Below are 14,502 nucleotides of genomic sequence, written 5' to 3'. Positions count from 1 at the left end.
AGACATCTCAGAGAAACCAGTTTGTCACGAGCAGATGTATCCTACAAAAAAAGGGAATCTTTCTAGTTGTAACAAAAAGAAACTAGACAGTAATTCAAATCCATAGGAGAAAAAAAAGAGTATCAGTAAAGGCAACTCCATAGGTAAATGTAAAAGATGGTGTAACCAACTAAGAAAATAACTAAAAAATATATAATAAAAGAAACAAGGTTATTAAAATGGGATACTAAAATAACAAAAAATAAGGCAGTAATGGAGGAATAGAGGAACAAAAAGGCCTAAGATATATAGAAAACAATAAAATGGCAGATTTAAATTTTACCAGTAATTATGTTAGATGTAAATGGACTAAACACTCCCATGAAAAAGCAGAGATGGGCAGAATGAATTAAATAAGCATGACCTAACTATATTCTCTCTACAACAGACCCACGTTATATTTAAACACAAATAGTTCAAAAGTAAAAGAATATAACAAGATGTACTGTGTGGGGTGCCTGGGTGGCTTGGTCAGTTAAGCGTCCAACTTTGGCTCAGGTCATGATCTTGAGATTCATGACTTTGAGCCGCATGTCGGTCTCCATGCTGACAGTGTGGAGCCTGCTTGGGATTCCCTCTCTGCCCTTCTGCTACTTGCATGCACACACTCTCTCTCAAGAAACAAATAAACTGAAAAGACACACCATGCAAAAAGTAACCAAAAGAGAGCTGGAGTGGCTGTCCTAATACTGGAGAAATTGACTTTAAGAAAAATATTATTACAAGGGTAAAGAGAGTCATTATATATTGATAGGTCAATTTATCAGGAAGACATAATTACAAACATGTGCAAATAACATCAGATCCCAAAATACATGAAGCAAAAACGAACAGAATTGAAGGGAGAAATACAAAGTTCAGCAATAACCACTGGAGATTTTAATATCCCACTTTGAATAATGGACTGAAACTGGGCAGAAGTTCAGTAAGGAAGTAGATTTGAACATTATAAATAAACTAGAACAGACATCCAAAGAACACTACATTTAACCATAGCAGAATACACATTGTTCTTAATCGCATACAGAAATTCTTCAGAATAGACTATATTAGGCCATAGAACATATATTAGGCCATACAACAAGTTTTGATGAATTTAAAATTATTGAAATCATACAAAGTGCTTTCTGATCACAGTGGAATGGTGTAAGAAACCAATAGTAGAAGGAAATTCAGAAATTCACATAAATGTGGAAATTAATACACTCCTAAATAGCTCCTGGGTCAAGGAAGAAATAATAAGGGAAATTAGAACATATTTTGAGGTGAATGAAAACAGAAGCATAATATACTAAAACCTAAGGGATGCCACTGAATCAGTGCTTAGAGGGAAATTTATAGCTGTTAATGCCTATACTTCTAAAAGAAGAGAGTCAACAAAATGAAAAGACAACATTTGGAATGGGGAAAAAAATCTTTACAAACCGTATATCTGAGAAGGGGTTAATATGTAAAATATGTAGAGAACTCATGCAACTCAACATAAAAAGCAAATAATCCGATTTTAAAAATAGGTGAAGGACCTGAATAAACATTTTTCCAAAGAAGATATATGCATGGCCAACAGACACATGAAAAGATGCCTCGCATCACAGTTCATTGGCAAATCAAAACCATGGTGAAATATCACTGAATCCTTTTGGAATGGCTGACGTTAAAAAAAAAAAAATAAAAGGATGAATGCAAGAATGTGGAGAAAAGGGAACACATGTGCAGTGTTGGTGGGAAGGTAAATTGGTGCAGCCACTATGGAAAACAGTATCGAGGTTTCCCCCCAAGTTAAAAATAGATAAACCATAGGATCTAGCGGTTCCAATTCTGGGAATATATACATAGGAAACAATTCCAAAGAAAATGAAAACACTATATTGGAGAGATACCCGCACTCCAATGTTGATAGCAGCATTGCATACAATATCTAAGACATGGAAACTAAGTGCCTATTAGAATAAATAAAGAAATTGTGATACACAGGAATATTATTAAGCCATCAAATGACATTCTGCCATTTGCAACAACATGGATGGACCTTGAGGGCATTATGTTGTGTGAAATAAGTCAGATGGAGAAAGACGAATACTGTATGATTTCACTTATCTGTGGAACATAAGAACAATCCAAATTCATAGAAAAAGAGATTCGATTTGTGGTTATTGGAGGTGGGGTGGTGGTGAGGGGTGGGGGAATTAGATGAAGGTGGTCAAAATATACAGAATGTACAAACTTCCGGTTATAAGTAAGTATTGTGGACATAATGTACAATATGATGAGTGCAGTTAGCGATGCAGTATGGTATATATGAAAGTTGTTAAGAGAGTGAATCCTAAGGGGTTTTATCAGAAGGAAAGAAAACTTTTTTTTAAATCTGTGTGAGATGATGGATGTTAACTCATTGTGATAATCAGTTCACAGTATAGGTAAGTCAAGTCATTATGTTGTGCATTTTAAACACACAGTACTGTGTCAGTTGTATCACAATAAAATGGGCGGAAATGAAAGAGGAGAGATCACAAATCAGTAACATAACCTTTTGCCTTAAGGAGGTAGAAAAAGAGCAAATGAAACCCCAAACAAGTAGAAGGTAGGAAATAATAAAGACTAGAGCAGAAGTAAATAAAATAGAGAATAGAGAACAGTAGAGAAAATCAATGAAACCAAAAATTAGTCTGCTGAAAAAAAATCAACAAAATCGACAAACCATTAGCTGGCTGACCAACAGAAAAATAGAAAAAGCTCAATTCCTGCAATCAGGACTAAAAGAAGGAACATCACTACCTGCCCTGGAGAAATAAAAAGGATCATATTATGAATAATTTTATGTCAACGAGTTATGATAACCTAGGTGAAGTGGAAAATCCCTAGGAAGACACATGACTACCAAACTACCCAAAAAGAAACAGAGACTTTGACGTGACCTATTGTAAGTAGAGAGATTTAGTAATGAAAGAAATGCTCACAAGGCAAAGCCCAGGCGTGTGTGGCTCCCTTGCTAAAGTCTACTAAATATTTGAAGAAGACTTGATGGTATAGCACAATCTCCTCCAGAAAATGGGAAAGGAAGGATCATTTCCCAACTCATTGTTTAAGGCCAGTATTACTTTGATACTAAAACCAGACAAAGAGATCACAACAAAAGTACAGCTGACTCTGGAACAGTGCAGGAGTGAGGGGCATTAATCCCCCATGCAGTTGAAAATCCACATATTACTTGACTCCCCAAAAAGTTAACAAATAGCCTACCATTGACTAGAAGCCTTACTGATAAGAACTACTGCATATTTTGTATATTTATTATTTATATGTGTTATGTACAATAAAATAAGCTAGAGAACAGAAAATTTTATGAAGAAAATCGTAAGGAAAATACATTTACAGTACTGTACTCTATTGAAAAAAAATTGTATATGAGTGGACCCACACAGGGCAAACCCATGTTGTTCAAGGGTCAACTGTATAAGCTGATATTTCTTATGAATATAGATGCACAAATCTGTAACAAAATACTAGCAAACTGAGGCCAGCAACATATAGAAAGGTTTACATGCCCTGACCAAGTGGGCTTTATCTGAGGAATCCAAGATTGGCTTAACATATGAAAACCACTGCAACGTACCTTATTAATAGAATAAGTACAAAAACTTCGTAATCATCTTGATGGACATAGTAGAAGCACCTAACAAATGCCAACAGCACTTCATGATAAAAGCACTCACAAAACTAGGAGGAGAAGGAAACTTCCTTGAGTTGATGAAAGGCATTTACCAAAACCCCATAACTAACATAATACTTAATGGTGAGAGACTGAATGCATCCCCCGAAAGATAAGGAACAAGATGAGGATTCCTTCTTTTTTCTTTTTAATTTTAGGGAGAGAGGAGAATGCTATTAGGGGAGTGGCCCATGGAGGGGGAGAGAGAGAGAGAGAGAGAGAGAGAGAGAGAGAGAGAGAGAGAGAGAAAGAAAGAGAGAGAATCCTAAGCAGGCTCCATGCTCAGTGCAGAGCCCAACACAGGACTTGATCCTATCACCCTGGCATCACTATCTGAGCTGAAATCAAGAGTTGGAGGTTCAACCGATTGAGCCACCCAGGCACCTCCCATTTTTTTGCATTTATTCAATATTTTATCAGAGGTTCTAGCCAAGGGAATTAGGCAAGGAAAAGAAATAAAAGTCATTTAGATTAGAAAGGAAGAGGTAAAACTATTTTGGTTTGCAGATGACATGATTTTTAAAAAATATTTTATGTTTATCTTTCGTCTAAATTTAGTTATTGAACATGCAGTGCAATAACGGTTTCAAGAGTAGAATTCAGTGATTCATCACATTCAACACCAGGGCTCATCAGAATAAATGCCCTCCTTAATACCCATCACCCATCTAGCCCATCTTCCACCCACCTCCCTCCATAAACCCTCAGTTTGTTCTCTGTCATTGAGTAGATGACATGATCTTATACATAGAAAATCCTAAGGACTACACACACACACACACACACACACACACACACACACAGACACACACACTTAGAGCTAATAAGTTCAGCAAGGTTGCAGCATATAAGATCAATAAACAAAAATCAGTTTTATATGTTTGCAGTGAGCAATTTGAAAATGAAATAAAATTCCCTTTACAGTAGCATCAAAAAATAAAATACTTAGGGATAAATTTAACAAAAGGCATTCAAAACTTGTACACCCAAAACTACAAAACATCACTGAAAGAAGTAAAAGATAAATAAGTGGAAAGACATCCTCTCTTCATGGATTGGAAGACAATATTGTCAAGATGGCGGTGCTCCCCAAATTGATCCATAGCTTCAGGGCAACCCATGTCAAAATCCCAGTTGCCTTTTGAGCAGAAATTGACAAGCTGATCCTGAAATTTATATGGAAATATAAGAGACTCAGAAGAACCAGAACAATCTTGAAAAAGCAAAACAAAGTTCAAGGACTTGCATTTCCTGTTTTTAAAAGTTACTACAAAGTTACGGTGATAAAGATAATGTGGTATTGACATTAATACCATCTTATAGATCAGTGGTATAAAATTGAGAGTCCCAGAATAAGCCTTTACAGTGATCATTGATTTTCAACAAGGGTGTCAGGACGATTTAGTGGAAAAAGAATAGTCGTTTTAACAAATGGTGCTGGAATGACTATATATCCACATTCAAAAGAATGGAGTTGGACTCTATCTTACGCTACATACAAGAATTAACCCGAAATAGATCATTGACCTAAATGCCAGAGCTAAAACAGACCAACAAAAACTCATGGAAGAAAAGAGGAGTAAATCTTCATGATCTTGGATTAGGCAATGAATGGTTTCTTGGATACAACATCAAAAGCACAAGTGACAAAAGAAGAAATATATAAGTTGGGCTTCATAAAAATTAAAAACTTTTGTGCTTTAGAGAATATCATTAAGGAAGAAAAAATACAGCCCATAGAATGGGACAAAAATTTTGCAAAACATATACCCAATAAGGAACTTGTATATGAAATATATAAAGAATGTTTACAACTTGATAACATAAAGACAAGTAACTAAAAAGTTGAGCAAAGGACTTGAGTTGACATTTCTCCAAAGAAGTCATACTAATGGCTAATAAGCATATGAAAAGGTGGTCAGCATTATGGGTTTAGGAAGATAGAAAAAGAAAGCACGATGAGATATCACTACGCACTCACTAACATGGCTAACAAAAAATACAAGTAACAAGTGCTGGTAAAGATATGAAAACTTTGGAATCCTGATACGCTGCTGGTAGGACACTGAAATGGTGCCGCCACTTTGGGAAACAGTTGCTAGTTACTCAAATTATAGACATAGAGCTACAATATGACCCAGCAATTCCATCCTAAGCATATACTCAAGAGAATTAAAAATTTATAGCCACATAGAAATGTGCATATCAATGTGTACCTAATATCCCCAACTGGATGCAATTCCAGTACCCGTTAACTGATGAATTGATAAATAGGGCATATTCATATAATAGAATATTATTCATCCATAAAAAGGAATGAAATACTGATAGACGGTACAACATGGGTGAATTTTGAAAACGTTGAACTGGCAGAAGACAGACACAAAAGGCCACATATTTTGTGATTCCATTTGTATCAAATATCCATAATGGGCAAATTTACACAGAAAATAGATGGTTGTGAGGGGTGGGCATAAGGAAGGTGGTATATCTGCTGATGGGGTCGGGGTTTCTTGGGGGGTAATGAAAATGTCCTAGAATTTGATAGTGGCAATAGTTAAACAACTTGTGAATGTATTAACACTACTGAATTGTGGCCTTTAAAATGGTGAATTTTGTGGTACGTGAATTACATGACCACAAAGCCGTTACTTAAACGATGATTCATCTTGATTACTGAGTTTTTCAGTTTCCCTTAAATTATGTGCCCGAGGCAAATGTTTTGCCTCTGCCTAGTCCTGGCCCCACTTTTCTCTACTGGCCTTTGCCTTGGAATACATGAGATAGCCATATTGGAAGATTAAAGACCTTAGGAGTTGCACGTGGAGAACCAACAGTTGATGGTGGAGGCGAACTCCAATGAGTTGACAGAATTCTGAAAGCAACATTCTGTGAGTCTTTTAATGTAGGAGAAACCTCTTTATGTCCAGCAGGGCCAGGCTATGTGACACTGCAGTGTGGTCTTGGATGTCTGTGCTCTGTAATCACTGGGAAAAGTTAGCATCCTCTTAACAGATTTGTTAGTAAGGAAGAGAAAGGCTGTACTTCCTAGAGTAGCACTGTTCAATGGAAATGTAATGTGAGCTACATATGTATTTTACATTTTCCAGTAGCCACATTAAAAAGATAAAAAGAAACACATGAAATTAATTTTAACACATTTAGCCAGATACATTCAAAATATTATTTTAACATGTTGAATATCTTACGTTCTTTTTGTCATACCGAATCTTTAAGGTCAAGTGTGTGTTTTAAACTTATAGCACGTTCCAGTTCAGACTAGCCATATTTCAAGTGTCCAGTAGAAACACGTGGCTAAGTGGCTACTGTGTTAATAGTTATGGAGTTGTTTTTATAAAATCAGATTCAAGAGACACAGTGTGGTGTACTGGCTTTGAGTTGCATCCAGGTTCAAATTCTGGTTTTGGCTCTAACACTGTATTTATTCCTAAAACATTTATTGATATCTGTTCTCGTAAAGTTATATAGCCCATATCCACGAGCTACATGTAATAGTGGGGAGAAGTAAAGTCTTACTTTATTGTTATGACTGCTACATTGAAGGAAGTAGTCAGTTCTACTTGGGTAGGGGCCGGTGGTGGTCAGGAAGGGCTTCATAAAGAGGTGAAGGTTGAGCTTCATCTTGGAACATGAGGTAGATGAAGGGCAAAGGCAGAGTCGGGGAGGCTTAAGATAGCACTGCCCAGGAAATTGCTTACTTCTAAGCAATTGGTTCAGCTAGAGTGTGGCTGTGAATGGGTGGCTGAAGGAGTGGTGTGGTTGGGGTAGAGTTAGGGACCATGTTTTTGGAGGGTACCTGAAAAGGAGTTTAGAATACATTCCATATTAGGCAGTGGGCACCACCAAAGAGCTTGAAAAAGGAAGTCACAGGTGACATTTGTTCTTTATCACTTGACCTTTCAGACCTGCCCCTCAGTCACCTCTTTGCAAAACTGGGATACTGAAATTTAGAGACTTGCCATGAAGATTAAATGTAACATGTCTTCTGATGGTCCAGCCCAGACTCTTGAATTGAGAGACTGCCTCTCTGGTAGTTTCCATCTGTTGCCCCAGCACATGAAGTGGCTGTGCTCCAGTGTACCCAGGGAAAGCTTTCCAAAAAAACAAATTCTTGAAATTCAAGAGTAAGTCTCCGGGTGCTGTCCAGGAATTTCTGTGTGTAACAAATTCCCTCAGTGATTATTGTGTGACCACCTGTTCCTGTTTTGCACACTAGTGTGCAGAGTTTACTTTCCCAGCCAGTTTGTTGTGATTGTTTTTGTGCTTTGAATATGGTGTATCTTAGTTAATGGTTATTTCATGTGTTCCTCCATAGTTTTGGATGTGGTTTTGGTCAAACGTTCTCATTGCCATGTAGTATTCCATTGTGTGCCAAACTGCAATAAATACTTGGTTGTATCAGTTATGAGTTGAACACAGTTGGTTTTTCCAAGAATACTGTTCTGACTCAAACCAAATTTAGAAGCATCTGTCTGATAATAGATATGTACACCCGCTCCTCAACTTTATGTCCTATTGTTTAAAAATACCGTCTGTACCTCAAAAGTCAAGATCAAATCGATGTACTTTCTTAATTTGAAAACTGTGCTCCAGGGTTTTGTGTTCTTTGCTCACTCCAGAAACGAATCATTTTGTGTGGGGAGGGTATGGTTGTTTGCAACTTTTGTGTTCATTTTGTCCTTTTATATGAATTCAAAAAATATTTCTCTGTTATTTTTACCTACCATTCTAACTAAGTTTAGCATTCACTCTCTTTTTAAAAGTTTTTATTCAAGTATAATTAGCATACAGTGTTATATCAGTTTCAGGTGTACAATATAATGATTCAACAATTCTATACATTTCTCAGTGCTCATCAAGATGAATGTACTCTTTTTTAAAATTTTTTTGGAGAGAGAGAGAAAGGGAGAGCATACAAGAGAGCATGAGCAGGGAGAGGGGGAGAGAGAATTTTAAGTAGGCTCCACACCAGGTGTGGAACGCAATATGGGGCTCGAGCTCATGACCATGATGAGATCATGGCCTGAGCTGAAATCAAGAGTTGGGCGCTTAACTGACTGAGCCACCCAGGTGCCCCAAAATGAATGTCCTCTTAATCCCTTTCAGATGTTTCACCCATCCCACCGTCCCCTCAATAACCTCCCCTCTGGCAACCACCAGTAAGTTCTCTGTATTTAAGAGTCTTTTTCTGTCTCTTTTTGCTTTCATTCTTTTTGTTTGTTTCTTAAATTCCACATATGAGTGAAATCACGTGGTATTTCTTTCTCTGATTGACTCGTTTCACTTAGCATTATACCCTGGAGTTCCTTCCATGTTGTTGCAAATGGCAAGATTTTATTCCTTTTTTATGGCTGAGTAATATTCCCGTGTGTGTGTGTGTGTGTGTGTGTGTGTGTGTGTGTGTGTGTGTATACACATATATATATATACTTATCACATTTTCTTTACTCATTTATCTATCGATGGACCCTGGGTTGTTTCAATATCTTGGCTATTGTAAATACTGCTGCAGTAAACATAGAAATGCATATATCTTTTCAAATTAGTGTTCCCGTTTTCTTCGGGTAAATACCCAGTAGTAGAGTTACTCGATCATATGGTAATTCTTTTTTTAATTTTTTGGGGAACCTCGATGCTGTTTTCCACAGTGGCTGTACCAGTTTGCATTCCCACCAACAGTGCACGAGTTCCCTTTTCTCTGCTTCCTTGCCAACACTTGTTGTCTCTTGTGTTTTTTGTTTTAGCCATTCTGAGAGGTGTGGGGTGATATCTCATCCTGGCTTTGATTTGCATTTCCCTGATGATTAGTGTGGTTAAGCATCTTTTTATGTGTCTGTTGGCCATCTGCGTGTGTCTTTAGAAAAACACCTTCTAGGGGCGCCTGGGTGGCGCAGTCGGTTAAGCGGCCGACTTCAGCAAGGTCACGATCTCGCGGTCCGTGAGTTCGAGCCCCGCGTCAGGCTCTGGGCTGATGGCTCGGAGCCTGGAGCCTGTTTCCGATTCTGTGTCTCCCTCTCTCTCTGCCCCTCCCCCGTTCATGCTCTGTCTCTCTCTGTCCCAAAAATAAATAAAAAATGTTGAAAAAAAAAAAATTTAAAAAAAAAAGAAAAACACCTTCTATTCATGTCCTCTGCCCGTTTTTAAATTGGATACTTTGTTTATTTTTTGGTGTTGAGCTGTATACAGAGTCCTTTAACATAGGACTCTAAGGCCTTAGGTAACACCTGCTCCCCTTGCCTTTTGTGTCAGCTTCCCAGTTTTGCTGCCTGGTGATGTTCTGCAGACGTTGCTCTGATCTCAGCGATCATTACCAGTGGCCTAGGCTCCTCTGTGTGAGGTTGACCAGTTGGTTCTTAGGCAGCCTCTGACTCTTCACAGAGTGGCTTTGCTTAGTTATTACTGGGCCGCTTCCACGCATGTACGTGTAGTTTCCGTATACCTTTGCTAGCTCTCCTTACCTACGTTCACACTCTTGCTCGATCGCTTTATTAACGTAATGTTGTTTTCTAACTGTCTTTCATAATGGGCAGTGCCGTTCCAACTGGCTTATTAATTCCAGGCTGTGATACTTGCAGTAGCTCTTTATCTGTAGCCATACCTATTATAATAATAATGATTCCCTTTCTCTGTTATGGTTGGTGCTGTCATTTAGCTATTGCCATCATCAACACGTTTGCCTTCAACATTATAGTGGTCCACAGTAGATCGCATATCTCTTGTTTCAAAGGGAAGGTCAGTGCTAGAACAGTGAACAGTGCCTCTGAATGTAGGATAGACTCTCCATGCATTTTCTCTCCTGGTCTTACGTGTTTTGAAATTCTGATTGGATATGAACAAAACAATAGGCTCCACCTGGCATGTCATCTGGGACTCTGTGGTAAGAATGCTGAGTTTTAAAAAATGTTTGTTTGTTTATTTATTTATTTTGAGAGAGAGAGATTGGCAGAGAGAGAAGGAGAGAGAGAATCCCAAGCAGGCTCCGTGCTGTCAGTGCAGAGCCCAACATGGAGCTTGAGCTCATGACCCTGAGATCATGATGGGAGCCGAAATCAAGTCAGACACTTAATCAACTCAGCCCGAAATCAAGGGTCAGACGCTTAATCAACTCAGCCACCCAGGTGCCCCAAGAATGCTGGTCTTGACCTTATATCTTTTCTTCAGATAATTAATTTTCAAAAGCAAGGGAATGTGAAATAGATAAACGGTACTAAGAAGAGGTTAAAAAGTTTATTTTGCAACCGGCTGCTTGTTCATGCAACAAAACAAAACAAAGCAGTTTATGGTAGGCTGCTCATTACCAGGTCTCCCCGTAGGAGGGAAAATCAGTTAAACCATTTCTGCTCCATCTCAGAAGAAAATACATCGTATGAACGGGAAACTTTTTGTATGGGGGGTATCCACGTGGCCTCTCTTCTGTTGGGTTTTAGTTCCAATGGTGTCGTGTGGGCCCTACATTACGTCCCTAGTGTCGGGGGTTGCTTGTGGTGATTGGGTGCTGGTGTTCATAGCAGTGGTGGGAGTGGTGGTTGTGGCAGCTCCTGAGATAGATGGGTTGCTGAATATATTAGACGAGTGAACGTCTCCTTCATTCCATCCCGACGTGGACCTGTTTAATTTTCTCAGTCTCGTGTGATGCTTGCTGCCATGTCAGGGCTGGATCAGTGAGTGGGCAGCCCTCTGCTTTCCTCCCCACCTTGTTCCTCACTTACTCTGACTTGCCCTTTGGCCTGCCCTTCTTAGAGATCTGCGTTCTTACTGTCTCCCTTGGCCTTCTAGCCCTCAGCTGTCCTCTCTGCCACACACTCTTGGAAAAGACTCTTGACGTTGCAAGGAGGAAGCTGAGAGGGAGTCGGCAGTAAGTAAATAGACTGGGTGGGAAGAAAGAATCGAGGAGGTTCGCTCAGGCCCTTCCAAATGCTGGAGGCAATTCACTTGTTACCTCTCTGGTGCCACGAAGGTGTTAAGTTGGGGTGGAAACAGTTAATACCCAAACCATGGACGCTGCTTAGGAAAATGATGTGTGCCGAGCAAAAGGTAGTTTTGAAGATTTAGTTGTTTTCCGGTCCTTTTTTTTTTTGACTTAGAAAACTGATGACGTTGTCATTTTTGAGGTAAACGGTGGTTGGACGTCACCACCTTTCTACGGCTGAAGCTTACAATAGCAGGCACTCTGTGGCATCTACTGACGTAGCATCTGGGAGGAAAATTTGTATTTTTTCTACCACCTAAAACTAATCTTGCTGGATAATTTAGAGAGGAAAGTAATTTTTGCTGTTTTTTTTTTTTAAATACAGTTTTATTAGATTTAATTAATACTGTTAATATTGTGGGATTCACAGTTCCTCTAGTTCTGTATTTTTTTTTCTGAATAAGAACAAAGTAAGAATCACAAAGTATAAATTTGGTGCCATTTAAGAAAATTAGGAACTACCAAACAGACATAATTATTCATGTATCAGAGGTATTCTTCCCCTGACAAAAGCCAAGTCTTAAGTCTGTAAGATACTTCATTTATATGGTGTATTTAAGAATCAGTTTTTAGATCATTAACTACTTGAGGGGTTAAGATAGAAGGAAAATTGAAGTAATGTAATTCACTGAGGATTAATCTGAAAATAAGGTTAAGTATCTCTAAAATCCCAGACCCAGCCAATGGAAAAATGGTTAAGTTCATGAAACAGCTCCACTTATGAAGAGTTTTGTTAGTGGTACAATTACTGCATGGATCAAGCCCTCCTGACCTAACTTTATTTTTCAGGGGGAAGAAGTATTATAACGAAGTAACTGGTTATGCTTTTCTATTTCTGTGTCCTTTCTTCTAAGTGTTCACCTTTCTTTTGCTTTTTTAAGGTTTCCACACCTGGACCGTCAACTAAGGGAGCTTGTCACCAATGGCAGTAAAACTCGTTTTCTGGAGGTCAAGGTGAGTTTCTGTGGCTCTCTACTTGATTTAGTATTTCATTCAGCTTGGGTTCCTGGCACTCAAAGTAACAGTGATAAGTTTTTGGTGGATATTATTAATGACAAAAGTCAATTAAAATGAATTCTGATATGAAAGCTTAATTTTGCTTTTTTTTTAAAATGTGAGGAATCTATTCAGACATTGATGAAACTCAAGTTCAAGCAACATGTTTTGTTAACGTTATTAAATTTGTGGCACGTGCTTACAACGGGTATCTTTTTCCTAGCGGTAATTAATCTAGCACAAAAGGTTATCGTGTTATTGTTAACATGTGTTTAGTAATATCAGTTGACAGAAGTAGGACAAGGGGATGCAGTTGGTACTTAGGGGCTTGCTTTGAGGGGAGGATGTGCTTGATCGCTGAGGTTATCGAGAGAGAAAGCCCAGATTGGGGGCGGGGGAGAAAGTTAATGCAGTGCAAACAGAGTTTATGAAACCAAGAGCAGATGCTTTAGTGAACAGCCAAGACCACAGAAAGTTTAAAACGTTTGAGAGGAGCTATTCCGAGGGCTGCTGCTGGCCCATATGGCATTTTGTGCAAATTAGACAATGGCACCTCTTCCGCAGACATTTTACTTCCATGTGACGGAAAATTGTCGAACTACACTGATTTTTACAACAAGACACTTTCTTGCCATGTGCTGGAAAATTGCAATATAAATAATCAAATTACCCATCTTTAAACCATCGGTGTTGCAACAAAGATGCACAGTTTTTGAAATCGTAGAGATGCTAATGATGTGATCGGTGGCCTCTTAAACGTGGTGAACTTGCACAGTACACAACTTGAACAGATGCCAGGCTGGCTTTGCTTTGTTGGGATTTAATTCAGGGTGCACTCTAAGGAAGGGAAACTTTTTATTAAGTCTGGTCATTGGGGCAGAGGATAGAAACAACAGTGTGGGGTATGGCTTTCACTGGACACTTGGGTAGCATGAAAGAAACTTGTTAGAAGGACAGTAGCTTTTACAGGTTTGGAGGCCAGAAGGGGTAGCCTGAGCTTTCTAGGGGTAAAACTAGGAAAGGAAAACCTCAACTTTTATGTTTTAAATCAAATTTATGCCTGAGTTCCTGAGACTTAGTGATATAGAGTGTGTATTTTCAGAGTGCCAACCTTACTCAAGCGGGCTTTATTCTGTAGGTCACCACCTCTGTGATGGGCTTATTCTGAAAGACTATTTAAACTTGAGTGTTTTGTCCCAGTAAAAGGGAGCTACTTTCAAAATGTTGAGGGTGTTCATGGAGCACCTGGGTGGCTCAGTCAGTTGGGCAGCCAATTCTTGATTTTGACTCAGGTCATGATCTCATGGTTTCTTGAGTTTGAGCCCCACATCAGGCTCTGTACTGACAGTGTGGAGCCTGCTTGGGATTCTCTCTTGCCTTCTCTCTGCCCTCCTCCCCCACCCTCCAAATAAGTAAATAAACTTTAAAGAGATGTTGAGGGTGTTCAAAATGGATGGATGGCTCTTCCCTGCTTAACAATTTTTTTATTATTATTTTTTCTGCTTAACCGATTTTTAAATTAATCTGCCGATGAGACAAAAAGCTGTGACGTTGATGTTAATGGGTAGATAGCGATTGATAAATACAGGGTAAGGAGGATGCAGCAGTATTTTAGGACAGCAGGTGGAGAATGTGGCTGATGACTGATGTGTTAAAGAACAGATCCGGGAAAAAAACGTAATGCAGTGCTGATAGGTAGGTGGCAGTGGTTGCAGGAGTGGTCAGGGTGGTGGTGACAGCCGCCATAATGTTGATGACTCCTGTGAGG

General features: G+C 38.8%; 2 protein-coding genes across 3 annotated transcripts in view; both read left to right on the top strand.

The window, feature by feature from the left end:
* MTUS2 (microtubule associated scaffold protein 2) overlaps nucleotides 1-14,502 on the top strand; it is a 566,588-nt gene that overhangs the window by 9,926 nt on the left and 542,160 nt on the right. The gene's annotated exons all lie outside the window — the stretch shown is intronic.
* LOC132680596 (uncharacterized) overlaps nucleotides 1-14,502 on the top strand; it is a 57,766-nt gene that overhangs the window by 12,893 nt on the left and 30,371 nt on the right. The window contains exon 4 of the mRNA XM_081795704.1: nucleotides 12,620-12,692. Within this exon, the coding sequence (XP_081651830.1) occupies nucleotides 12,620-12,692 (73 nt within the window). The remainder of the gene's footprint in view (nucleotides 1-12,619; nucleotides 12,693-14,502) is intronic.

This window comes from Panthera onca, chromosome A1 (assembly GCF_046562875.1).
Source record: "Panthera onca isolate mPanOnc1 chromosome A1, mPanOnc1 haplotype 2, whole genome shotgun sequence".
NCBI lineage: Eukaryota > Metazoa > Chordata > Mammalia > Carnivora > Felidae > Panthera > Panthera onca.
Note: the sequence above shows the minus strand (reverse complement) of the source record. Positions and strands in the feature narration are given on the sequence as shown.